Source organism: Chelonus insularis, unplaced genomic scaffold (assembly GCF_013357705.1).
Source record: "Chelonus insularis isolate UGA/USDA-ARS -01 unplaced genomic scaffold, ASM1335770v1 contig_76_pilon, whole genome shotgun sequence".
In the NCBI taxonomy this organism is placed as follows: Eukaryota; Metazoa; Arthropoda; class Insecta; order Hymenoptera; family Braconidae; genus Chelonus; species Chelonus insularis.
The window spans coordinates 947,645-975,226 of NW_023276741.1; the positions used below are offsets into that span (position 1 = coordinate 947,645).

Here is a 27,582-nt window from a genome sequence, read left to right on the forward strand (position 1 = left end):
ATCTTTTAATTAATCGATGAAAAAATTTAAACAGGGCCATTGACCTTTTTTTGTACAGATACATTGATAATAGCCTCTTTTTACTCTCTCTTCCAACTCTCTGTGCTCAAGCCTGCAGCTTATAAATTACGAACGTGCGGAAATTGTCATACATGTTCTCAGATATGTCTGGAACATGTATGTACATTTTTAGATCTATTGAGGTAATTATGCGGGAGATATAAATTTTTTTACTCCCACATAATTATTCTTCTACGTTAAAACATCGGAAAAAGTACCTAGAAAAGTATAGCTAGATCGATAGGAAATTTAATTCTCTATCGATCTATATATATATGATTATTGGACCTTAAATTGACAAATTTTCTCTAACATTTGAACCAGCATGAGCCCGAAACATTCCCTCTTCACTCACCGTATAGTGTCTTTGTCACACTTACGGTTGGAGTGAGCATTTCACTTGCACTCACGCTTTACAATACTCGGCGCGTGCGCAGAAGTTTTGTGTGAGTGCGAGTAAAGTAGAGAGATATGTATTGTTCTCTGTCGCACCCAACGGCGCCAGAAGAGGAAAGTGCGCTCGGGGCCCCAAATATTAAAACCTGTATAACTTTTAACATAGATGAACTGTTTAATTTTTTATTCTGCACATTTTGAGCCCAAAATCGGGCTGATCGGTGCATTTTAACCAAAATGAGAACGATTTAAATAATTCATTATTAATAAAAATAATGAACAAATAAATTTGAAAAAAAAAAATTTTCTCTGAAAATTTCTATCATAGATATGAAAAAAGTGTTCAGTACTTTTTTTATTAAAATTAAATTCTGAACAACTTTTATTCAAAACATTGTTTCATAACTACGATGGAAATCGAGAAATTCGCGATGGGGGGCGGTTTTTCACGATTTACCCCCCCCCTATGCGTGTCAAACATTTTTGGCCTACACCATCGTGTTCCTCGCGAAATTTCCGATCTAGTCATCTATAAATCATCACTTTGGCCACAGCAAACCAAAATGATCTCATTTCCCTCATTTGATTGGACTATAACCACAGAGCTAAGACATCATCTCTGACATGATGTCTATGTTTATAAATTGTATAATCCAGGCTTGAGTACGACGGGTGGGGATAGAGCTTGCCGGCGAAGTGCCAGAACTCACCACGGATTGTTTAAACTACTTTTTAATGCTAATAATAATATGATTAACTTTTTGATAACATAACATTTTTAATACATGTAAAGATGTATAAGTTGTTAAACACAGGCTATTATCAATGTATTTATACAAAAAAAGGTTTATGGCACTGTTCAAATATTTTCCGACTTAGCGTCAATAAATTCAATGAGTAAAGAGAAAAAAAAATCAAATTGTTATAAAGAATTAATTATAGCATGATAATGTTATAATTACATGCTAATCTAAAATTTTTTTTCTTTCTTTTGATTGCATATTACTGCAATTTTTACGTGCTAAACTGAAAAAATAGTATTATTTATTAAAGTGTATGAGAAAGCAGTTAGTGACTCTGTTTTGACACATTGTCACTATTCCGCAGTCGATTTTGAAGGAAATAAAAGAAAAAATTCTACATATCGTTTATTTTCAATGTTAATATATACAAATTGAAATCATATCCAATTGAAAGTCGAAAAGAAAAAAAAATTGCCTGACTGGGATTGAACCCGGCTCCTCGCCGGCAAAACCAAAGTCGGGCGCTCTAGCCACGGAACCATCACCATTATACTCTGTTTATTTATGTTTATTAGTGCCGGAACTCGCCTCGGATTGTTTTAAATGTCTTGTATTATTAATAATTGTAAAAAAAATGCTACCATTCATCTTGTTTCATAAAAGATGTATCTATGACACCTTCCCTGTTATATGTATACTTGTCATCAATGAAATGGAAGAAGAATGAGAGAAAATATTAATAAAAAAAAATAAAAATCTTATTTTAACATATTAAAATTGTATTTATATACAATTTCATTTACAAAATTTTCTTTTTTGTTATAATTTAAAAATTATTTTCAATTTCATCTGTTCATCGGTAATAACGATTACTTGCTTGTTGATTGTCTTCTATCATCTGTAAAAATTTACCCTGTTTTACTAACGGAGTCACGACCACGATTCATTTCAATTCCTCCATGTCGAAGCAGGGTAAGATGGCGACACTTCCTTTGAAAAGTTATCCTTATGGCGTGGACTCTATCAGTCTTCTCTCTATAACGGTTGCCTACTCTATAAAATATCTCTATACTGGTGATATCTAGTTGTACAAAAAAGGTGATGAAAAGTATTAAAGTATATATCTGAAGAGGTCATTTTCCAGTTTAACTATATAGTAATTTTGTTTACTGAATCCTATTATTTGATTATTATTTTTTTTATACTGTATTATTATTAATAATTTCACGAATATTTTTTCGTTTTGTAATTTTTTCGTCGTACTGCTTGTTTTTTTGATTTGCTATTCCACTTATAAAATAAAATTAATGTTTTTGACGTGGAATAGAGTTCAATGAGTTCGATCAAAAATCAAAGAAAAGTAGATAAATCGATTTTTTCTTCAAATATTTCTCATGATTCATCATCAAATATAGGTGCAATCACTAAGTCTCCAGATATATTACATGTAAATTCAAATAAACCATTGCAATCCAGTGTTTCACAACAATTTTTAATCCTTGATGAATCAATTAAAATCAATATGAAACAAATGAAAAAACTAAACACCAATGAAACACTAATTAAAGAAGAGCCTCTCATTAAGGTTATTTTTCAAAACCATAAGATTGCTAGGTAATCGTAATTATTTTCTAAAATACATTCATAGTAAATAATTTTGCTATAGGAGGGTATAGGGAAATTGCATGTATAACCTTCAAAAAATTGAACAGCGTTTATGTTTGCTATTGCATATTTAAACAGCTTAGTTAATTGACAATTTTATTCTTCCCATGTATTTAAAGCTTATTTTAACCGGAACGTATTTCAATTTTGCAGCCAATATCGAAAAAAAATAAAAGATTTTCTCCAAGATTTATTGTCGGTGACTTTACCTAAGGAATGTGTAAATTGTACTGATTTAATTTTAGAAATAAACAAGACAGATTTGAATTCAAATAACAATTCAGAACATTCTACAATTGATGATGAACCATTATTTATGATTGACAGTACTCCTGCACATCATGGTACACTCGATATCCCAATATACGGAAAGGTTAAGTTATTTCAGTTTGTTTTTGTTTATAATTATGTGAATTGATTGTTTCAAATAATGTTTTTTACAGAAATTTGAACGAGTTTTAACAGAAACACATGACAATGCATCAGAAGAAATCGATTGTAAAAGTCCCAAACTAAACTGCTTTAACTGTCTAGGAAACCATAATTTACGCGATTGTACTGAACCAAAAAACCATTTTACAATTAATAAAAATCGAAAAGAATTTATGAATAAAACAGGGACAAAAAATTCTCGATATCATTTAGATCAAAAATTTCAACCAGGAATAATAAGTTCTGAACTAAAAAAAGCACTCGGATTAGCAAATGATGAGCTTCCTAAACATATATATAAGTAAATATCAAATTTTCTTATACATTAGGCTAAACTTAATTATCAAATGTGTAAAAAAACTATCATTTTAAAACAAATTTGAATTTACAGAATGAGACTACTAGGATATCCACCAGGATGGTTAGAAGAAGCGAAACTTGAACATTCAGGTTTAAATCTCTACAACTCAGATGGTCATCGAGAAATGGATCCAAAAGAGGAGCTAGACGAAATCTTCTGCCGAAGCTCAGTTATGGAATATGACTTAAAAAAAATTTACGATTTTCCTGGATATAATGTACCACCTCCAGCCGGCATTCGAGATGTAAGGAACTGAAAATACTTATCAATAAAATGCAGAAATTAGTAAAGAATAATTCTGTATGTCTTGGGAATGACAGGAATACTGGAGTGCAGATCAACAAACATTTCATAGCAAAGCGGTTATGCTACAGATGTTGAAACATCAGAAAGCTGAAGATGTTTATAAGAGAAAAAAATTCAAGAAAATATCCGAGACGAGAACTGATGATATTATTAAAGATGTTTCAAAAGAAATTGAATCCTCTAAGGGTAAATAAATTTAATACTTTGACGAAATCGCTTGAGTTTCATCTAAAATTTTTTTTTCATTAGATAATCTAACACTGATCAACGGAGACCATTCTTCTAATTCTAAAAGTACCGGAGAGTTATCCGATTCACTATCTCTAGATAGTGAAAAAGTAATTACAACATGTATATCTTCACAGGTGATCTTTTACTTAAAAGTAGAAAATGAATAATCGCAAATTTTTTATTTAACATTGAAATATTAGTACGTAATTAAAAAATTGTTATTGACAGGTTAATGGCAATGATGTGTCTATTAATTTATCTTCTCTGGTTGAGCTAGAAACAAGAAAGAAGTATTTGTTGCAAGAATTGAATGATTCTCATTCACTTTTAAATCCGAAATTACTGAAGACTACAAACAATTTAATAATTGAGAAAAGTTCTTTAGATGACACTCATTTGAATTCACCTATTGATAAGAAGTGTGATAATATCGCTAAAGTTGGCTCAGTTAAATCAATTGAATTAGGTACTCCATTGATTGAAAGAGTTTCTATTTATAATAAATTACCATCAAGTGAAAAATTTTCTAAAAATATTTGTGATGTTATCAACTTTGAAAACTTACCTGAAACTACTGGCAAGTATGAAAAAATGAATGATATTATTCAAAAAATTCGCTCTACATTAACGCCAAAAAGAAATCAATAAACTCTAAAACAAGTTATCCATAACTTTAGTAAAGTGCATAAAATTATTTCTTGATTATATACATTACAACATTCAGCGCAATAATATTAAACAATATTTAAATAGAGAGAAAAGATGAAATTTTCATTCCATTCTTAAACATAGTTAAATGAAGTATGAATCATGATTAAAAATGAAGTAAACAATAGATTTAGCATACAATTTTTACAGTAATATGAGATTTTAAATTTATTTGTCCTTCATATTTATTAGTCAAGTTTGTAATTTTATAAGTAACTAATTTTAAATGCATAAAATAAATTTATATTGGTTCAATAAATACTTAATATTCGGAAACATATCTTTAGCTATCGAGCATGGGGTAAATTTGGTTTTCTTTTTTTTAATTATTGTCAAAATTATTCATATTATATAATTAATTTTTTTTATTTTTCTAACAAAAGTTACAGTTAATTTTAATCTGTCGTTTATTATTATTATTATATATTACATTGAATGGTTTGTTTTTAATTCATAGAAGATGGTGGTGTAGGTGGATCATCTTTCGGTCCTTTTTTGAAAATCTAAAAATAATTGAGTTAATATATATATATCATCATAATTGTTTTTAACATAATAAAATTTTATATTTTGTGATATTATGGCTACAGGACAAAGTTAAAAGATTTTGAAATATTTATAACGTGACATTTATTTTGAATTATCAATTTATGTAATTGAGATCTATGAGCACCGAATTAGACGCAGAAATTCAACTAAAATACATCGATATTTGGTTTTTGAGTACTTCAACAAATTGTTGCAGAATTTTCTAATACATAAAAGGTAAAATTATATCAGATTCCCTAGCTATTAATTAATATAAATGGAAAAAATATATAATGTAAAGACAAACTTGTAATTTAAAGTTATCTGAATTTAATTTTTACTTTAGTTAATAAACTTAATTGAATTAACTTTGTTTTTATCTTTTACAACGTTTTTGATAACTATATTGATGCAAAATGTTTAATTTTCAAGTAAAATTTGTAAGAGAAAAACTTGTATATATTTAATTGTTACACAATTTATAATTAATTTAAAATGTATATTTAAAATATTTTTCAAAATAGTAACCATTAAAATGCACATAGAGAAAAGTATTAGATGAATAAACATTCATACTTTTTTAAGATTAATATTTTGAACAGTCTTAAAAATATTGATCATGTGTATCATTAAAAGTTAAAATTAATTGTAGACATTGTTTTTACACTTACCAATAAATTAGTATTATTTTTCCAATTCTTTTTTAAGTCCTGATGTCGAAAATTTGATTTGAAGAAATAAAGAAGTATAATTGCAAGTAAAGCAATGCCAAGAAAAAGATAATCACGATTTAATTGATTGCTGTTCGGTCCGGGAACTAAAACATTATTAATGAATGGTTTCGAATAAAAAGTAAGAAACAATATTGGATATCTTCTAACTACAACTTATATAATTGAATATTACTGTAAATTATAAATAATATTGAATTAAATACTTACGGTGATCAGCAGTGAAACATTCATTATCAATACAATAGAGCTGTGTTTGTTGTAGCTGCAATAATAATTCAAAAAAACCATATTCATGAAAAACGAATGCGAAAAACTATTGGTAGAGAGTAGGGAAACAATTTTTTATTGAAAATTCATTTATGTAATCATGAAGTTTTAAAAAATTTGATTACTCTGACTCTACTCGGACATTTCTCCTGATAATAGATTTGCTAAAAGTTGTGTTTAGTATTGAGTTGGGCGGTAATATTTGTGATATTATAATCAGATTTGAGCTGAACTATCATCAGAATAAAAATTATGCAATTAGAATTTAACACTTGATGATTGATTTACCCATTTTCAGTGTTAATCAATCGAAGTTTTTAGGATTTTGTATATTTTAATAAAAGAATAGAATTACCTTTTACTCATGTAGTAATAAAAAAATTTACCAATGACAAAAAACGCTGTATTGCTTCATAATTCCATATACTTTCGCACATGTCTAATCCTTTATCTTCCATGTCAATAATAAATTCTTTCACGATCTAAATTTAGCTGAAAAAAAGATGATAACGGCGAGTTAAATTATTTAATTAGTAGAGTATGTAATGAGTTAAAATTTATTAATCAATTCAATTTGCTTTTTAAAAATAAATTCAATAACATGTATTTTTGTAATGATTTTTCGTTAAAATTGGATTACAATCAAGAAAGGATTTATCGTATAATGCACCATTAAAAGTGAATTCAAATAAACAAGTTATTATCAATTGTATTAAATCGAAAAATATAATCTTGAACTAATATAAGATACTCATTATTACCTCGCGATACTAATGTTGTTTAATTTTCGTACGATGAGGCATTTATTCAATGAATTACAATAAGATACTTTGTTAATAGTCATCAGAAAGAGAAGGAAAGAGAACGCCATGAAAGAAACTCAATTGTCCAATAAAATTGGTCATAAAACATGTGGGAAATAATACCGCTAACTTTAAATGTATCTCTGATGGTTTTTTGTGCATTTTACGTATGTAAATATAATAATGAATCATTTTTATATCTCGATAATTAATTTTTTTTTTCTGAAATTTAGATTATTGTTGAATCCGTCGATATATTAAATAAAAAGTTAATGTTTTATTGTACTTATATTTCTTATTGCAATATACAACAAAAAACCGTATATAAAAAGTTATTGAAGATTTTATTTAAATATTTATAGTCATAAATTGGTCCGATTTTCAATTATTGTCGAGAGCCCCACTGGGTTGAAAGTGACGATCACGTGACTTCGACACCTATATAGACATCAACTCGCCAGAGTAGTTGATATTTGGTCAGCCGTCGTTGACAGAATCGTTTACTCTCTATAGTCATAAAAATCGCTGTCAAATATATTTATATATATAAATAAATACATCTATATATACATATATATTCACTTAAAACTATTTTCATTGTTCATTACAATTAAATATATTGAAAAGAAATTCGTGATTAACGCTTTTGAGTGCTCTGTCAAAAATAATAATTTTATCATCATTTTAACGCTAAATATTTGAATATTTTTTTTCTACAATAAATTTTTTTTATGGTAGGGTTATAATAATGAATTAATAATTTAATTAATGGAGTAGCCTATTTACTAGTATTTTTGGTCTAATTCAACTCATGGAAATGGGTTTAACGGATACAAGTTTTGAATTACTATTAACTCTGTGGAGGATTTGGTTCAAAACCCAACATCAGTTCTTTAATATCTTCATTTATAGTCGAATTCCTTTTCGTAGGTCACAGTAATATTGATTATTAGCCATTTATCGTAAGTATCTCAAAGTCAATTTTATTTATTTAAGTATTTAAGAAAAAAAGAACTCAACTCAAAGTTTGTGATAAAATAATTTGCTCCTAGTAACATACTATTTTTCAATTGATTATTTGTAATGAAAATTTTTTAATGATTTACTTCGGAAATGTAGCAAATAGAAAAAAATTGCCAGTTCTCAAGGCTAGAATAGTTCATAATGATAGTAATGTCGAAAGTAATGTGTCGACTAACGTAATGAAGGCATTAAGAGGAAAAAATTTGATTTTAAAGGAAAAATACTTGATTCAAATAATTCACCTACATTTATGGCGTAGTAAAATGTTTGAGGTGAATAATTTTGTCTTGAAAATCAAATTTTTTCCTTCCAGTGTAAATTTAGTTAAGTTTTGTGTATGCGGCAGAAATGCCTCTAAGTTCACTTATTGTCAAAATCGCCTTTGAAGTTGTTGGCTGATATTTGATAGGATAGCTGTCATGTTGAGTACAATAAGCTTATAATTGTTTGAAAGTTGATATGTGCTAAGAGCCATCAATAAACTGTCATCACTGTTTTACGCGCTTATCGCTCTTCAATTTTCCACCCTATCCTTGTTTATTATATTTCTTCATGAAATGAAAATCAATCGTTCATGTTATGAATTTTACAAAATCCGAATGGAATAATTACGTTTTGACTTTAATACTTATGAGTTGAGTATCATTCAAATGGATTTTAATATTACTGGTGTAATTAAGTCAGGTTTCCGTCCAACTCAAGCGCAAATTCGCTTAACAGAAAATAGTGAATGATGTCAAGAGATTTTCATAACTTAATAAAAAATATTTAAAATAAGCACCAGCATTTTTCAAACCAAATTGATGTACATAAACATGCAGGGACGATTGTTATTAGAACAATTTTTGATAACTTTTTTTCTAAATTTACTTTAAATCGAAACAACCATTTTTACAGAATCAAAAAACTCAAAAGAATTAGGAGAAAAAATTTTTTTCCTTGCTTAAACTGAGACGTTGGTCGTGTGGATCGTTCGGGTTGCGTCCTGATCACCAGACCGATATTTATCTATCATATTAAAAAATTTTTGACTTCGGAGTATAAAACGTAACTCATCCCAATTTGTTTGAAAGAAGAGACAGAACAGAACATCACGTGTTACATAAAATGACCTACATGTAATTTATAATTTCCCACTCATAAACTTAACAATGTTACGTAACATTGTTATGCTCTTGTTACATATAGATAAGAATGATTTTATTTATAAATAAATATGTAACATTCTCAGTAAACACTGTTATATCGTTGTAGTATGGATGTTATTAATTGTAGTAGTAATGTTATTAATGTGACATACTTGTATTGAAGTAATGTAACATGGAAGTGACATAGACGTTACTTTTTCCTACTCAGCAATATAACAATGAGTATTTTCTATTTAGAAACACAACTTGACACTGAGTCGAGTTATGTTCCTAAATCAAAAGCATCCAATATAACATGACTTTGTGATATTACTACAGGGTTGATATTACATGAGTTATCATGTGATTTATGAGTATATATTTAGGTTATTTAAAAAAAGAAAATATCAGTGCTCTGCAGTGGTCTGGGTGCGACCCGAAAGGTCCACACGACCAACTTCCCAGTAGAGAAAATGAAAAAACAATTCGAATAGAACCCGTTTCCATTCTTTATAACAAATGGAATTGTTATAAACGAAATGAGTCTGTTTTTATTCATTTGATATGGTTAGTTACTTTATTCCAGTGAAAGAAAAAATTGTGCGTTAAAAGTACTCATATACGTATATAGAATGGATCCCTATTTTTATTGTTTATAACAATTTAAAACTTGTTATTTAAATATTACTATGATCAATAATCACTTGTTAGTAACAATGTTCAATTGTTATGAACACAATTCCATATTATTGAGAATTATTATTGACTATGAGAGCGTCTTGAATGCTGTTTTCTCAATCCTGACACGAGTTTAAAATTCTTTCATTGCTGATATCGTTTTTTTAATTTTTTTTTTTCGATGAAATATTGTCATCATATATCCATACAAGTATTCTAATCACTTAATATTCATATTTCTGCAATGATCTTGAAATTTTGTCTAAAAAATGGTATAATTTATAAATTGCAAAATTCAAGTAATTTCCTCTTTTCCCAGTTTTTTGATTCTGCATAAAAAATGGCTCGACCGATTTTGCTGAAAATCTAATCAGTTCTAAGTTACGTAATTACGCGTCGAATGCAGTTGGTCCCACGTCGATATCATTTTTTGTTCTCGAGATAATCGAGGCGAAAAATAATTCCGAACGCACGTACGCACATACGCACATACGTACATACACACACACACACAGACGTCCACGTAAAAACTATCGTATTCAACTCTGGGGACCTTAAAACGTGGAGATATGTCAAAATTAGCGATTCGCAAAATCGGACCCATTGCTATAACTTCCCACTGGGAAGTTAAAAAAAATCATATACATATTATTATTTATATTTTATATGATTAATAATATATCATTATTAGTTTTCGTATTTTTTACCGAAATAACAAATATTAAAAATTAAAACGTGAACGTTATATATAATAACATTCATGTATACATGCAACATCCCAGTAAACACAATGACATAATTAGGATATCACACAAAGTCAGGTTTGATATAAGTTGTAAGTCACAGATATGGTTACCATCTCAAGTTTTTAAAACCTCGGACTGAAGCAGTAAAAAAACCCAGATAAAACAAGGATTCATTTCATCAAAAACCAAGGCAGATCAAACTTAAAATTTTTTACTTAAAATTTTTTACTAAAAATTTTAAAATTTATATAAATCTCTATTATGTTAAAACGTAAAAAGTTTTATTTAGAACAAATCGCAATTATTAAAATTAAACATTGATTCCATTCAGATATACATAAAACAATGAAAATATATCCATAAAACCATTTTTTATATAATTTTTGAACTTTTTTATAAAGAAACTAAAAAAAAAAAATTCGTACATTCCAAAAAAAAGTACCCCAGACAGCCCTCCCAGTCAAAATACTCTAACGTAAATATGATTTCCAAGTAACGTCACTGTGACTTACTTGATGTCAAGCCGATGTAACAATTATATCATTGCGATGTTAGATGAATGAAAAATTATTAAACTTCCATTAGGAAGTTATTGAAATTGGGTAACTTTATTTTTATTTCATGCGTTGAGAATACTGACCTTGTGAATTTTAAGAATTTTGAATTTTAAATTCACTTTTTCGCGAAAACGGTACTAGATGCAAGAAAATTTTTCAGACAAAAGTTGTAGATTTTAACATTCTCTACAACTTTTGTTTGAAATATTTTTTTATATCTATAATAGTTTACGCTAAAAATGTGCAAAGGGGAATTTTGGAGCAATCTTACCCTTTCTTCACCTGGACGCTGGGCTCGCAACCCCCTTAAAACTATCCTTTGTTAAAATTAGCATGCCTAGGAATATTTCAGCTGAGTTTGACCGGGGTTAAAAAATTGCTATTTCAGGTCTCACTTGACTGAACTATAGGGCACATTAGACGTCATATTTCTTCCTTTTGATTACCCTATCATTCAAATGAACTATGTCTGTAAATTAGCCCTTGTTGTTCTCTTATGTTTTATAATATTAAACTATTTGGAAATAAACAAGATAGAGTAGCTCGTCCAGCAGACGTCTTCACCGTTAAGAGAGTTAAAAAGGTAGTTACTAGTAAAATTGATTTTAGGCCGTATGAGGGATGGCGGAGGTGGGTCAACAGCGGGAGTACACCTGTTTGACTTACTAGTAAAATTTTTTTTTTTTTCAAAGTTCATCATTTTATCTAGATTATTTATCCAGAACTCTTAAATGAACAGTTTTCCTCGAACTATTACTGGAGCTAAGAATCCAAAAGGATAAAAAAGCTGAGCCACTTCAGAGAGCACTTAGCGTTTCGTTATTTTCTTAACTGTTGAGTTTTTAGAGAAAAAGATGAACTAATCTAGTGCAGGACTTCAAGATAATTTATAAGTTTTTAACTCCGTATCATCTAGAGCTTGAGCAAGAACAGTTGAGACACTTTGACGAGCTAGAACTTGTAAAAGAGTAGAGCTATTGCTTGATCACTTTGTTAGAGAGAAGGAGCTATTATACGAGGGTATTTGGTACCCTTCATCTTCTGTTGGTTAAAGTAAAACTCATGATAGAAGAAATAGAGCTTGTTGAATTTCATATAAAACGGTCGTGAGCTGATATGAAACAATATTATTGTGTTCATCGAGTCGAATAAATTTTTGAGATAACGCGCCTGCTCATAGAGCTCAAAAAACCATTTTGAAAATCAGTGAATTAAAGTACAAACTATTGCAACATCCACCCTATTCGCCAGACTTGGTTCCCTCTGATTTCTGGCTTTTCTCACATCTCAAAAAATGCATGCGTGGGGAATGATTTTCATTGAACAAGGGAGTAATAGCAGCTGTGGAAAAGTATTTCAACGATCTTCTGAATTTTTATTACAGGGACGATAACCATAAATTAGATGATCACTAGAACAAGTGTATTGAAGTTCAAGAGATATTTGATCTATATAAATAAAATTAGAGTGTCTGTCCGTGATTTTAAAAAAACTGCTTCAAAAGAAGCTCAGAGGGTTATTAGGATGCTGGTAAAACATAAATGACTATTTTTGGAATTTTTGTCTGCCTGTCCGGGGTAATCTCGGAAACGGCTAAATCGATTTGATGAAACTTTGCATACATGAAAAAGTAAATGTCAAGATCGAGAATTAAACCCAGACCTTTTAGTAACGCGTTGGCTGCTCTAACAGTTAAGTTAAGGCTACGCTGAAGCCAGAGAAGCGACTGATTCCCCCTATCCAAATACATGGAATCGGGATATTTCTAATTTCTTCGCCAATTTACAATTATTTCTACGAAATTAGGTACCGTATTACTTGAAACTTCACTATTCACTTATCGATAAGAATAAAGTAAGTCCAATTGTGAGGCTAGAAAGAAATTTATGAAAAGCAGTACAAAATTACCGATAACACCATTTTCTCACCGGATTGGAAATATTTATAAATTGAAGCAAGCGATCAAATTATCACTATGTTATCTAGTAAAATTAATAAAATAATTATGCAAATAAAAACTTACTTTTTATTATTTTAACAGTAACAATAGATGCTAGTTATCCGTTATGAAGGTTATTTGTATGTATTATAGTATATTACTGAAAAAAGATAAATATTTAATATTACAGCTTCAGACTTTTAGTTTATCGTTGTCAAATGGGAGGAGCGTAAATAATATAGCCGACTTAAGGGAAAGTTTTAAACAGAAGAGTTTTATGTGCAACTGTATAATTTTGAACATTATTTACTTATGATAAGTATAAGTGAAATTTGCGATTGGGCTGGCACGAATCCTAAAGAAAAAAACTTTGCTGAAGGAGAAAGGATTTTAAAAGCTGGTCACATCATAAAATGTAGGAAAAATGATAATAAAAGGAAGCAGGAAAATAAAGTCATGTTTACTTGAAATAAAGTGTCCTTTTAAAGAAAAAAAAAGACTGTAGATGCTGCAATACAAGAAGAATTTGGAAAATGCTTGGTGTGTAGTAAAAATATAATAACTCTTAAGAAATAACATAAGTATTATGATCAAGTCGAATTAGTAATGACTCCATTCAATGTAAAAAGGGCTATATTTTTGATATATGCTTCTTTTGACAAGAGTTTTAGAATTATAAATCCTCAATTCGATGATAAATTTATCATTAATATGGTAACAAATCTTAAAAAGTTATACTTCAATACGATATTTCATAAAATATGTAAATATTGGAGATTTATCATTCAATTATTGGGGATTCATAAATTTATCATCTTTTATAATTGGTGAACTAAAATTCACAGTAGCACATATTACGATGAAAATATGTTCAATGACTGGTACGAGAATACGAGGCATAGTCGCTCCCATATTTTTAACTTCCCAGTGGGAAGTTATGGTACTGGGTCCGATTTTGCGAATCGCTAATTTTGACATATCTCCACGTTTTAAGGTCCCGCGAATCCAATACGACCGTTTTCCAGTGGACGTCTGTGTGTGTATATGTACGTATGTGCGTATGTGCGTACGTACGTTCGGAATTATTTTTCGCCTCGATTATCTCGAGAACAAAAACAAAATCAGCAATGAAAGAATTTTAAACTCGTGTCAAGATTGAGAAAACAGCATTAAAGACGCTATAATAGTCAATAATATGGAATTGTGTTCATAACAATTGAACATTGTTACTAACAAGTGATTATTGAAAATCGTAATATATAAATAATAAGTTTTAAATTGTTATAAACAATAAAAATAGGGATCCATTCTATATATATGTGTACTTTTAACGCATGATTTTTTCTTTTACTGAAATAAAGTAACTAACTGTGTCAAATGAATAAAAACAGACTCATTTCGTTTATAACAATTCCATTTGTTATAAAGAATGGAAACGGGTTCTATTCGAATTGTTTTTTCATTTTTTCCACTGGGAAGTTGGTCGTGTGGACCTTTCGGGTCGCACCCAGACCACTGCAGAGCACTGATATTTGAAATTTTTTATTCTTTGATTGAACCTTTCTACATGGACTCGTGCTTTGGCTATTTTTGAAGTTAAAATCTCTTCGAACTTTGAGAATTGTTGTTTTTCCTTTAAGAACGGAGGCCTGTAACATATCTATTTATTCGCTAAACATTTATCGGCTATTATGAAGCCTTTATCAACTATAATACGATCTCCAGGTTGTAAAAATTTTTTTATGTCAGAATCATTAAATATAGCCTTATCAAGGCAAAGTTGACCTGGCTGCTGTATAAATATTTCTGTGTAATCAAGTACAACTCGAACATCCTCAAACCCTTCAAAACAGAGAGGCATATTCTTGGAAATTTTTTCCTTAGTTGACTATTTGATTACATTTTTCAGACATAGACTTAAAACCTGGATCATTTCTAAAAAAACCTCGTTGACATGTGTTCTCAGAACAGCAGTGAGATAAAATAGCTAAACAGTTATAAGCCATATTTTGTTTCAATTTGACATAAGTCATAAGTATTTCATCACCAATACTCATTTTCGTGTTATAATATTCCAGCTTATCAAGAATTTCAAAAGATTCAATGCCAGTAAACGTATTCAATTTTGCAACAGTAGTTGAAAAATGAATAAAATTTTATTTAAGAAAAAGAGTTTCAGCATCTTGTACCTTATATATAAATAAATCTTATTTTTTTAATAAATTTCTTCTCAAAACTCTAGCATTTCGATCTTTACAAGTCGTATTTTTAGTTTTTACCTTCTACTTTTAAGATCTTCATCCAAACTTCTAATTCATCTTTTCGCTCCATTTATCCGAATAAATTTTTAAAGCACACGAAGCGATTTGTTTCTATGTGAAAGTAATGAAAACGTTAATATCCATCTTTATTATAAGCACTGTTACAACCTTTTACCACACAAACTGACTTTTTTTAAATTTTGCACGCGGAGAAAACGTTGCTAGCTCCATTATCAATAATGCAAATATGCAGTGAATTGTTTTTAGCAATGAAATTTAAAATCACGTGAATATTACTTTATCAGAGATTAAATCTTGAAAATATTGTTGTTGATGGAGACATACGATTGACAAATGTCAAAAAAGATTAGAAAATAAAAAAAAAACATAACAATAAAAATCAATTTGGAGCAGGTCAAAGAGAGCAAAATAATTATCAGAATCGGAATTACCAAAATTTTAAACCCTCAACCTTTAGAAGTGAAAACTTGTCTTTCTCGATACCAGTGATCTATTATTCGTTTTATTTAAAACATTAAAATTACTTGTTGTCACCGGACCATCAATGTATACGATATAAACTCATGATGTTTGAAAGTCGCGGATATCTGTTAGTTTCTTTAATAAAAGAAAAAAGCTTCAAAGTTAGGAAACTAACTGACCCAGAAGCCCATTATCCTTAATGGTATGAGTGCTGACTCTTTAAGAAACAGAAATCCAACTCTAATTGTTCAAATATAACATTAACCTCAAGGACCAACTAAAATGACCATAACAATATCTCTCGTGTAGGTTCGAATCCGTATGGTATCTTTTTTTTTGTTATAAATATTGTTTTTTTATGCATACGTACGTAAGATGCATAAATTAATTATTATATAAGGGTGCAACGTGTAGAATAAAATAGTAAAAAAACTGAAAAATAGTCTAGATTGAGTAAAAATTATTAAAAAAAGACGTACAATGTAGCAAATCGCTCGAGAAAAGTGCGTAGAATTAATTTTTCCATAAAAAACTATAAGAAATTATCTACAAACTCAAAAAAATGAAAGAAATGAAAAAAAAATTTTATAATTACTAATAAGTAATTATAAAAAATTTTTAGGAAACATAAATTAGTGATAGCTAGTGTGTAATAATGATAGAGTAACTAAAAAAATATATGAAGTAAAAAAAATTGCTTATAATAAAAAATTGTTTAAAAAAACAATTGAAAAAAAAATATTATAATTTTAATTGCGACACGATACGATCAAGCATTCTCTAGTATATATTATATTGTTAATAGATTACAATAGAATATGAAATGAATATTTGTGCTTATTGTTGCTGACTGCCCTTTATATTTGCCGAATTTAATACCATAAACTTATATTCTCCAAAAATTTGTCAAAGATTACGATAGACGTCTTATTCGGACGTTATGATAAATTACGATACGGAATTATATGCAGATTTTTGTTTTTCTTATTTTCCGTATTTAAAACGACAAGATTTCTGATTACGCTCAGTTACGATAGATTACAATAATTTCTCTAATCGTGATTTACGACACAAAACTCATTAAGAAGTTATTAAAATTGGGTCGATTAGCGGAACTTGAATTTTCATCATATCTCTACGTTTCATGGTATTTGCAAGCATACTGACCAATTTTTAGAATGATGTGTGTGTGTACGTTAGCATTTTTTTCGTTTTTGATATCTCAAGAACGGATAAAGATATTGACTTCAACCAAAATTACTTCGAAAGATATTTTCATAAAGAAGATCTGAGTAAAATTTGAACAAATTCAATCGAGCGGTTTTTTTTTATAGCAAAATAAGTACTAAAAAAATGAAAAGATAACCTATTTAAAATACTTTTCAGTCAAACAATAACATTTTCATTTGAAAATTGAGTCGATACTGACTAGACATTATTGTTTACAACTAAATATGACTTTCAGCAATTTCAGATTGTTTATAACAATACGCATTTGTTATAAACAATTCAAAATTGTATTTATTGATTAAGTAATGTGTTTGTTATGTATTGTTATTCATCGAATTATTTATTTCAACCTTATTCAAATATCAGCGAAATATGAACTCTTCTCAGTTCAACGCTCTGTTCCACATAAGGACAATTTCTTAACTCCATTGTTTCCTCATTTTCAATGTCCTAAAATCTTATTGCGACATTGACGTGGAAACTTGGGAGTTTTCCATTCTTGTCCTCAATTCACCCCTAAAATCGCCAGGGCCAACGCCTAACGTTGAACAGTATAAAAGCCGCTTCGAAATATTATTCGACGCTAAATCAATTCAAGCAAACGGTAAAAAGTAGGTTGATGGCCCGCGCAGGTTAACACGTCACGTTATAAGTGATAATTCTCGAGCATTCCTTCAGTTATCCTGAATAAGAGTTTATTACTCATGCCGCTCAGGATCTGTTGGAATGTCTTCAAAATCAAATCGTGATTGATTTCGCGTAGAGATTTAGTGTGTATCGGCTTGAATTTAATAATAGTTATAGTTATTATCTAATCACTTACTTTCTGGGGTTTTCACACTCAACAAATAATAAATATCTTATTTTACAAATCCGATTGAGTTCGGTAAATTATAATCAAACAATTATGTCACGAAACCGTGATTTACATTTGAATAAAAGTGCAATTAAAGTTATAAATTAGTTTTCTTCAATTCGACATCTATCCTTTTCTTGTATTTACCATTTCGAGCCTCTAAATTGATGTCTCTCTCTATCATGTTTGTCATCGAAATTCATATTACAACTAGCTGTCAACAGTAGGTATAACTTGCATATTTAACACATATTTTTCCTTTTTCTTTAACTCAGGTGAAGAACTTCGAGCTGGATAGAGAACCAGCAGACAAAATAAAGTCTATTAGGAAAGCAATCCCACAATTTTCGGACATAACATGTTTATCACATGGATTTGGATGCTTTCAATTGAATAATATTATTAATGATGAAATATGACTCGTAAAAATTACACATTATTTATAACAATACGAATTTGCTATAAACAATTAAAAATTGTATTAAAACATTGATTATAACTATTTAAATTTGTTATAAACAATTGCTAATGGGAAGTTCGTCGTGTTAGCACAGACAAAGTATGCTCAGGCCTATTTTTCCGGATTGATTACGATAGAGTACGATTTAAATTTTTATTCGGAAATAAATTTTTTTTTATAGGTACAGTAGCGTACGATAAAGGTATGTACAACCAGATAGAAATCCTGTCGTTTACTGTCTGGTTCTATCGGTTTGTTCTATGAGGGATAACACATGCTATATTCTATTCATATAAACATGTAATATAACATCCACATAACATGGACATGACAACTGTAATGTTATGCCAATGTAATTATAAAATGTACACCACAAAAATACCATCAACGGTTAACTTTAGAAATTTTTTACTTGCTATGGTGAATTTGTATAATAAGAATATCATAAAAATTATATAACACCGATGTAACCATGTAATATTTTTGTTACATTGCATAAAAGTAATTATTGTTACATAACCTTTTTACGCTTACGTTATATAAAAATTATATTACAAACACATAACTAACATTAACATAACATGTTATGTGTATGTTATATAACAGTAAGGTTCGATGTTCACTGGGTATTCATCTTTAAAATGCTTCATGTATTATTTTACTTGTCTTTCTATATTGCAGTGAATCATTGTGACGTCAGGAATATCCACGCCAATGACACCGGAATCGAACAATGATCATCAACCTCCAGGACGTGAAACTTGGTCTGGAAAAGTTGACTTTCTTCTTTCAGTTATTGGATTTGCTGTAGATCTTGCAAATGTCTGGAGATTTCCATATCTATGTTATAAGAATGGCGGTGGTAAGTAATAAAATTTTTAAAATTTTTCATGTCATAGATCATAATTATCGGCTAAATTTGTTAAAAATTTATTTAGAGTTATTTAATAACTGTTTAGCACCATAAAATGTTATCAAATTCTATCTATACTTATACTAGTTTACTCCTGTGACATCGTCCGCGTAGATGCTATTTAGTTGATGTGAACAGGAATAAATTGAAATAATTATTGTACGGCGATTCAAAACCATGCAATTTTTTCCACCAATTAGAGGAATCTCTTATTCGTTGTAAATGATCAATATGAAATAATTACGTTCCGTAACAACAGTTGATTAAGTGAAGTTGTGAATAATAAATTTGTAAGTTGGATGACCTGATTCTTAAAACATACTGTTTTATCATAAAATTAGGAGAGAAAGAATGAATTTGTGTAAATCAATAGTAGACGGGAAAAATTTGAATTTGTGGTTAACTTGTGAAGTAGAAATAAAATATAATTGGTATAAACAAAAGCAGTTTATTTTAAGTTATCCTCATAGTTGGAACAAGTTTATCAGTGGAACAAAATACATCTCGATGAAAAAAGAGACTATAGAGAATATTTAAGCAGCAGACACAAAATTATTGATGAGCTTGTCAGATAAAAGTTATGATTTTAACGCGAATTGATCGAGAGATGAATGAAATATTATGCTCTACAGCTTATCAGAATAAACGTGAGAAGTGAAACGCCTACTCACAAGTGATGTTGTTAAACGATTTAATCGTACTTTGAAAGAGCAAATGTGGCGTTATTTTACACATACTTCAAGATCTTAATCATCAAGATATCCCATTACCCCGTAATAGTAGCATGCTTTATTTTCCTGATAACACTACAACTTGCAACATTATTAAACGTAACAGTTTCGTCGGTACGGAGTGTATATCGCGCATTGAGATCGCTGATCGCTATGCGTATAGGAGGGACGCTTACCGCCACACAGAGGCCATCCCTCGGGGTGGATGCTCGAGCATGCGCAATGACTTCCAAGACGCTCCTCTGTGCGGCCGCAAGCGTCAGCCAATCTTTAGCATTGCACAAATCCATGCCGAGGACGCATAACCAACCACCGGCAGGAAGCACCGTTTATGTATAGTTAAACAAGTGAGTCCCCAACTCATTCGCGAAAGGCGTCTTATTTTATGGAATAACTTTTTTACTCGCGCCCGTCGTTTGTGAATATGAGTAGATATGTTAAGGTCTTTGCCGAACCAGACCCCCAGGTACCTAACTACCTCTGGGTACTTAATTTTGTCACCTTCTATAGTGATCTTTGACGGCTTACATTTGTGCCTGTCATTCTTTCTTCTGAGGTGTGGTTTATATTCGTAATAGTTAGGATTGTTTCTATCCCTGTAGTTCTTCTTGCCTTTAAGTTTGATTTCTCGCTCCATGAAGATTGCCTCTGTTTTAGTTTTTGATAACTCGAGCTTAGCATTCTTTCCTTGTTCAAGGACGCCAGTTGAAAGAAGAATTTTTATAAGTCTTTCGAAGATTTTGCCCAGTACTGATAGAAGATATATAGGTCGATATGATTTGGGGACTGCTACACCTTTGTCGGGACTCTTTAGGAGCATACGAATTGTTCCCTCCTGCCAAGCCCGAGGAAAGACGCCTTGGGACAAGCATTCGTTGAAAAATTTTTCTGAGAGGTTCACGATTGTACGTTTAACAACTTTTACTTCCAGCAAGTCTGGCCCTGGAGCTTTCCATTTTTTAGCGTTCGAACGACTTGTCTGAGTATTCCTTTGTTGAATGGTTCTGCATCATTTGTGCTGGGTAAGTTGAGAGCGTTTATCTTTATCCTGCTCTGTTCGTCTGTATCTATATATGGATGGTCATCGACCAGGTGTACTGCCAGCAATCGCTCGGCTGTTTCTTGAAAGTTCAGGGTTCCATTACCCTATTCAATGCGAAGTGTATTCATGACTTTTTCGGCTCGCATTTTGTCGGCCGCTATTTTGTATACCACACCCCATTTTTCCTCATTTCCGTGGGTTGTGACAAACTTTGTCCAGCTCTCTGTTTTCGCCTTTTTAATCGCTTGGGAGTGCCTTCTTACCTGCTGGCGATATGAAAGTCTCGCTGCTGTGATTCGGTGGGTATCAGCATCGAGCTTTTTAATGCGCTGGTATCTATAGCGTAGTCTGTAGACATTACGTTTTAAACGGGACAAGTGGAGAGTCCATCAATGGTCTAGCGGAAAATCAACTCATCGAAGACTCCCCAATCGGCTGCTTTGACATTGAACCGTCGGGTTGCCTCTGTGTTAGCTTTACCCTGCACTCCGCTTTGAATGCTCGGAACGGCATTCAACAGTAAATTAATTACGAAAGAGTGGAAAAATATTTAGACTGTATGTAGAGTAAATGATGAATGCAGGATTGCTGGGTTAGCACAATCGAAGGTGCACAATAATTAATTAACAAAAATAAACCCTTATTAATTGATAAGCAACAGTAATGAGAGTAATACCATAAGTACAGTAAAATAATTTATGTTAAATGATCATTAAAGAATACACTGAGTCCGTTAAATGCATCGAGTACACGATAACCTGGGTTGTAAAGCCGCGTTGTACACTTGAGTCCGTTGAGTTCTATTGAATGCTGATTTTTTCGAATATTGAGTTTTAATAAATGCAATGAGTTTCAATTGTGCATTCATCTTTTTACGAAGAAGTACAACAAATAAAGTATACTCAAAAGGGTATATTTATAATTATTTATTTATTTTTGAATAAAATTAAGTAGTACAGTCTTCAACATAGGAATGGTTTTTAATACTTTTTGATTATGTTTTAGCTTTTGATGTCTTCATATTCTAATAGCTTTGCACTAAACAATTAAAAATCACTAAAGTTTATTGTGAATTACCTATATAGGACGAAGCCAGTGTGGCACTTTACTGGATACCAAAAAGGCAAATCATATTTTCCATTAACGGTTTGAAGACTACAAAAATTGTCTATATAATCACTATTGACATTACTCGATTGTTAAAAAAAAAGTAAATAGCTATTATAAACATCGATTAATAATAGCATACAAGATACTATCAATCAAAATCGTAGTTTATCACTATAAATTGATTTTAATTGATGAGAATAAATATCAGTGCTCTGTAGTAGTCTGGGTGCAGACTAATGCAAATTTTATTGTTATACACGAATAAAGTATGTTTTCATTTATCTGATACGGTTGGTAATATTTTTTTAGTAAAAGAAAAAATTATGCGTTAAAAGTACTCATATATATAGAAAGGGTCCCTATTTTTATCGTTTATAACAATTCAAAACTTATTATTTAAATATTACTATGATCAATAATCACTTGTTAGTAACCATGTTCAATTGTTATGAACACAATTCCATATTATTAACAATTATTATTGACTATTATAGTGTCTTTAATGCTGTTTTCTCAATCCTGACATGAGTTTAAAATTCTTTCATTGCTGATTTTGTTTTTTAAAATTTTTTTTTTCGATGAAACATTGTCACCATATTTTCATACAAGTATTCTAATTATTTAATATTCATGTTTTTCGAAAGATTTTGAAATTTTGTCTAAAAAATGGTATAATTTATAAATTGAGAAATTCAGGTCATATTCCATTTTTGCTAGTTTTTTGGTTCTGCAAAAAAAAATAACTGGGCTGATTTCGTTGAAAACCGAATCAGTTCTAAGTTGCGAAATTACATACGTACATACACACACACACAAGCGTCCACTGGAAAATGATCGTATTCGACTCTGGGGACCTTAAAACGTGGAAATATGGTAAAATCCGGGATTCGCAAAATCGGACCCATTACTATAACTTCCTACTGGGACGGTAATAATATCAAATGATCATTGTTATAAATTTCAATTCGATTTTAAAACTATTCTTACTGTAACAGATTTTTTCCTGTTACAGTTACACATAGAAATTCTAACACTTACGAATTTTTCTATTTGAATTACAGGAAAAAACTGTAGTATTAACAGATTAATGAATTATTGCTACTGAAATGGCTCCTGGCGAAGAGGGTGATTTCCGCGCCAGGAGAAAAAGAAGAACTAATGGTTTTTAGATGGATAGGAGAAAGGATGTAGAAATAGGGGATTCCTGTGATATTTTGGGAACTGTAGGGAGTCCCTAAGGATCAGATGGACTGGATAGGTTCGAGATATGTGCTGGCAAAAGCGCGGGAAAAGTTGGATAGGATGTTTTCTCTTTTCTACACCCAGGAATTACTTCATACCATTTCTGAGAAGTTTCTGTCGTGACAGAAGCTTTTTATATAGAACGGAATAGCCGGGTATTTCAGGGTCTCGGTTCTTGAAGCCGTCAATTGAACTAAGAATGTGAATTTTTATGATTATTCTGTTTAATATATATGCAAGTAGTTTCTCACTTACCTTATTCCTCGTTTGCTGGTGGTAGAGAAGTTTATACGAGAGGATTATTTTACGAGCGAATATGTATGTAGCGAGCGAATCGAATAACAAGAGAATACATGAGTTCTAGGCAAGCGACGATGAGCTGTGTTACACACGCAGTTTGCGGGGGTGTGAAGCACCCGTCTGCACGTTGATGATGTTCGTAGGAGGTCTCCAGTATTCCTTGGAGGTTCTGAGGTCAATTCCTGTAAATTAGCAAGGCAGAAAGACTTAACCCTAGGGAATTCTCTTCCACGAGAGATACAATATAAAATCTTTATTCAAAGATATCAGTGTACAACTCGCAGGATTTACCAATCCGCGACCTGAAGCAGACCTGCTATTACACGCGTTACAATGAATCAATCGTACTTGTCCTAATCACTAGAATACTAGCCGGCTACGATGCGGCGGTAACAAACAAAGCATATGCCAGAAGGGCCGATAAATATCTTAATTAATTTATTATAACAGTTATAATTAACGGGGGCTCGCCCTATGCCCTTTCGCGGTATAGTATAAAGATGTCAAACTCACGCTGAAGATACTACGACGGAGAATGCTGGGTGTTTCTCAGAAGTCTCTCTCGTCGTTCTGGATGACCTTGGGCGACCTTCAGTTACGTTGTCTGCTACACCTCCCGGAGACGTCGTGTTTGGCAACTGCTACGTGACTGCTTGGCGTGCGGGGGACTACCCTGGCGTCTCAACTCGTGTGTCCGTTCGCTAGGAGTCTAGTAGCTTCGTAGAGGATGTCTGTTGGACGATCTTCCCTGTGCGCGTACACGAATTCAACCGTCTTCGGGAACTTCCGTACTGTTATGGGCGTTTATGTGCGTGCGATATTAGCTTAACGTTTTGTCTAAAATTCTGCCATTCAACTGTTCTCGGCTAGCTCTCGACTACTACTGACGTCTCTTTTCTCGTGCCGCAAGGTACTCGGTAGATTTTGGCGGGATCTTTCTCCATCGTCTAGCTCCGCCCCTTGGCGTGATTGAAGCGCTGACCAAAGTGGTGTTCCCTGGTACGTTGTCCTCTATTTGACCTTGGTAGGTCACGTAGGTACCCTTCATACCGGCTGTTGGTGTGATGGCGCTGTAACAGCAGTGTAAAGTCTTCCAAAGAGGGCGACATAAGTATTTTGTGGCTTCAGGTTTGTTCTGACCGGTACGGATGGCGTCACTTGTCCAAAATGGATAAAGAGTTTAAACTCGTCTTGTCACACTACTAACAAGAAATTTTTTGGTGATATTATAAACATTTTAGAGTTTAAATCTTCATTTTTTGATCAATTCTTCCATTTCAATAATAAATAAACATTGTAGGCAAATCATCCGTGAAGTTGAAACTTTCTCGAATTATTCAAAATTTCATAATAAATTATTGTTTACACAAAGAAAGCAAGTATTTATAAAGATTTCTACTACAAACAATGTTCAAACTCCAACCAAAAAATGAATTAATTACGAAACTACTCAGAAATCAGGTTTTTCAAATTATTATTCCATACATTATTCAAAATAGGGGATAAAGCAACTATAATAACTGTATCTAAACATTTTGAAATGCTTGCGAACTTCAGTTATAGTTGAATTCAATGACATTCAAACGTAAACATAGAATTATGAAAATAATTTCAGTAATAGTAAGTGATGAGTGAACAGTAAATTTTATTATGATTATTTAGCTAACCTCAATAGAATAGTCAATAACATTATTAGCAATATTATAGTCTTCATCATCTATAATATCGAATTGATTCCATGGTTCTTGATTATTTAAATTTTCTTCCCATTGCCTTTCCCTATTATCTGCATGTTCGTTTGTAACATTATTGTGAAGTTCCTTATTTTCTATGCTGTCATGATCTGTACTTAATACCTCTTCTTCCAAGTCCAATGTTGAAAACATTGAAACATATTGCTATGTGAAACATTATTTAATAATTCATTTAATAATTGAATACATTGTAAAATACAAACATTGATACGAGAATTTATTTCATATTAGGACAAATATACTTTTTTGTACTGTTTTAATTTCAAATTTTGAATTTTTATCAGTTGAATGGAGTAAAAATGAGTAAGCAAGAAAAATAGTCTTTTATTAATGCACTATCGAAAATGTGAGCATACTAACATATAATATTCATTTATAAAATCTCAATTACCTGTATTTTTTGACGTTATTTGTTTTTATAAAATGATGATCGTGGCATGACTTTATCACTAGCTGGATCTAAATATTCCATGTTTGGTCCTTTACTCAGTTTAATACCAAAATTAATAACAATTTAATAACACAACTATCTATCACAACACATACGTATATTAATTAATTAATTAAATTTATTTTGCATTGTATCTACAGATACGTACAGCGGTAAAAATACGTATATTGCAACACTTTTTAGAGACAGTAAGACCGATAACCTTTTTGTCCGATTGAGCTGTGTTGGTCGTGTTTTCTATTTTTCTCAACACGTGCCTTATGATGCCCGAAATGCGAGGGTGCAAAGTCAATTTTGGAAATTGTCTTTTGTATAGCTCACTCTTAAAAGCTAAGCTTCCGGAGATGAAGCTACTAGAATTCGATGGAGATTACAAAACATAGATGATATTCAGAGATCATTTTAAAATTTCAATACATAATAAAATAGAACTGAAGTCAATCTAGAAGTATTCCCTCGTTCAACATTCCGATAAAATATTATTAAAAAAAAACTTTATAATAATAAGTTGAAAAAATTGCATAAGAAACATCACACTTTTGATAAGTATCTAAAAGATATTTTTTCTATATATTCTCCTGAAATAAGTGATGATTTTGATGCAATTTTTTATTTCATTTTTATAACTTTGTAAGTATCCATAAGCACGTTTTGTATCGTTTTTTATCAGAATTTATTTTCTTACCACGAAAACAAGCAGTTTGCACAAGAGAAAATTTTAATTTGCTCTAGAAGCATTTCGTTCAGACAAATTTGTTGTTTAAATATACACCTTATATGAATTTTATTAGCAACTTTGTCCTCAAATATCCTGCTGATGGTGAAATTCGATCCTAGCATCCTTGGGTCCACAGCTAAGTACGCTACTGATTGCGGTATTCTAAAACATGGAAACATGACTTTCGCCTAATCCACTTGAGTTAAAAATTTGAAACAATTTAAACATCAATCAAGTTTGCTCCCTAGTAAGTATTTCAAAGCAAGAATAACATAATTGTTATTTGTAAAAATATGGTAAGTGAAATGCAACTTAAAAATTATATCTTCATTCCGATGCCCCATTATAAGATTTTATTTTATTTAAAAGAAAAACGTGAGAACAACTACTGTAGGAAATTGATAAACTCTTATTGGTAAATAATTTTTATCAACACATAAACTTATTTAATCTAATGATATTCATTCTAATAGAATTGTATGGAATCAAATAGAACATCAAACTGCGTCACTTACTCATAAATTCTCATATGATCTTATGACGAACGGTTTGATTATTTCTTATAAAAATTCTTGACATGTTAAGAAAAATTTCCTCTTGTGCAAACTGCTCTTTTTCGTGGTAAGAAAATAAATTCCAACAAAAAATGATACAAAGCACGCTTCTGATAGAATCGTATACAATCAGATGTAAAATCAAACGGCGTTACTTAGTTACAAATTTTGAT

The 27,582-nt window shown here is 30.7% G+C and overlaps 3 protein-coding genes and 1 pseudogene across 5 annotated transcripts in view; 2 read left to right on the forward strand and 2 right to left on the reverse strand.

Annotated features, from left to right (window-relative positions):
* The first annotated feature begins 2,248 nt into the window (after positions 1 to 2,248).
* Positions 2,249 to 4,865, forward strand: LOC118071275 (zinc finger CCHC domain-containing protein 8 homolog). 3 transcript variants are annotated; one of them, XM_035090336.1, is made up of 8 exons: positions 2,249 to 2,297; positions 2,615 to 2,813; positions 3,018 to 3,237; positions 3,308 to 3,597; positions 3,688 to 3,901; positions 3,978 to 4,149; positions 4,213 to 4,328; positions 4,423 to 4,865. In XM_035090336.1, exons 2-8 carry the CDS (start codon positions 2,722 to 2,724, stop codon positions 4,840 to 4,842), a joined length of 1,524 nt encoding a protein of 507 aa, XP_034946227.1. In that variant the 5' UTR covers positions 2,249 to 2,297; positions 2,615 to 2,721; the 3' UTR covers positions 4,843 to 4,865. The 3 variants fall into 3 exon arrangements, with proteins under 3 accessions (XP_034946227.1, XP_034946228.1, XP_034946226.1); XM_035090337.1 differs by lacking the exon at positions 2,249 to 2,297 and adding an exon at positions 2,338 to 2,355; XM_035090335.1 differs by lacking the exon at positions 2,249 to 2,297 and having other exon boundaries at positions 2,362 to 2,813.
* Positions 4,866 to 5,261: 396 nt separating this feature from the next.
* Positions 5,262 to 7,311, reverse strand: LOC118071277 (uncharacterized). Its single transcript, XM_035090338.1, has 5 exons — positions 7,193 to 7,311; positions 6,818 to 6,923; positions 6,372 to 6,426; positions 6,102 to 6,247; positions 5,262 to 5,405 (listed from the first exon to the last, which is right to left on the reverse strand). The coding sequence occupies exons 2-5, from the start codon at positions 6,887 to 6,889 to the stop codon at positions 5,349 to 5,351; spliced, it is 330 nt and encodes a 109-aa protein (XP_034946229.1). The 5' UTR covers positions 6,890 to 6,923; positions 7,193 to 7,311; the 3' UTR covers positions 5,262 to 5,348.
* Positions 7,312 to 7,738: 427 nt separating this feature from the next.
* Positions 7,739 to 27,582, forward strand: part of DAT (Sodium-dependent dopamine transporter) — a 212,742-nt gene continuing 192,898 nt past the window's right edge. The window contains exons 1-2 of the mRNA XM_035090267.1: positions 7,739 to 8,196; positions 19,276 to 19,456. Coding sequence (XP_034946158.1) covers positions 19,309 to 19,456 — 148 coding nt within the window. The 5' untranslated portion in view covers positions 7,739 to 8,196; positions 19,276 to 19,308. The remainder of the gene's footprint in view (positions 8,197 to 19,275; positions 19,457 to 27,582) is intronic.
* Positions 14,851 to 15,361, reverse strand: LOC118071242 (uncharacterized; annotated as a pseudogene).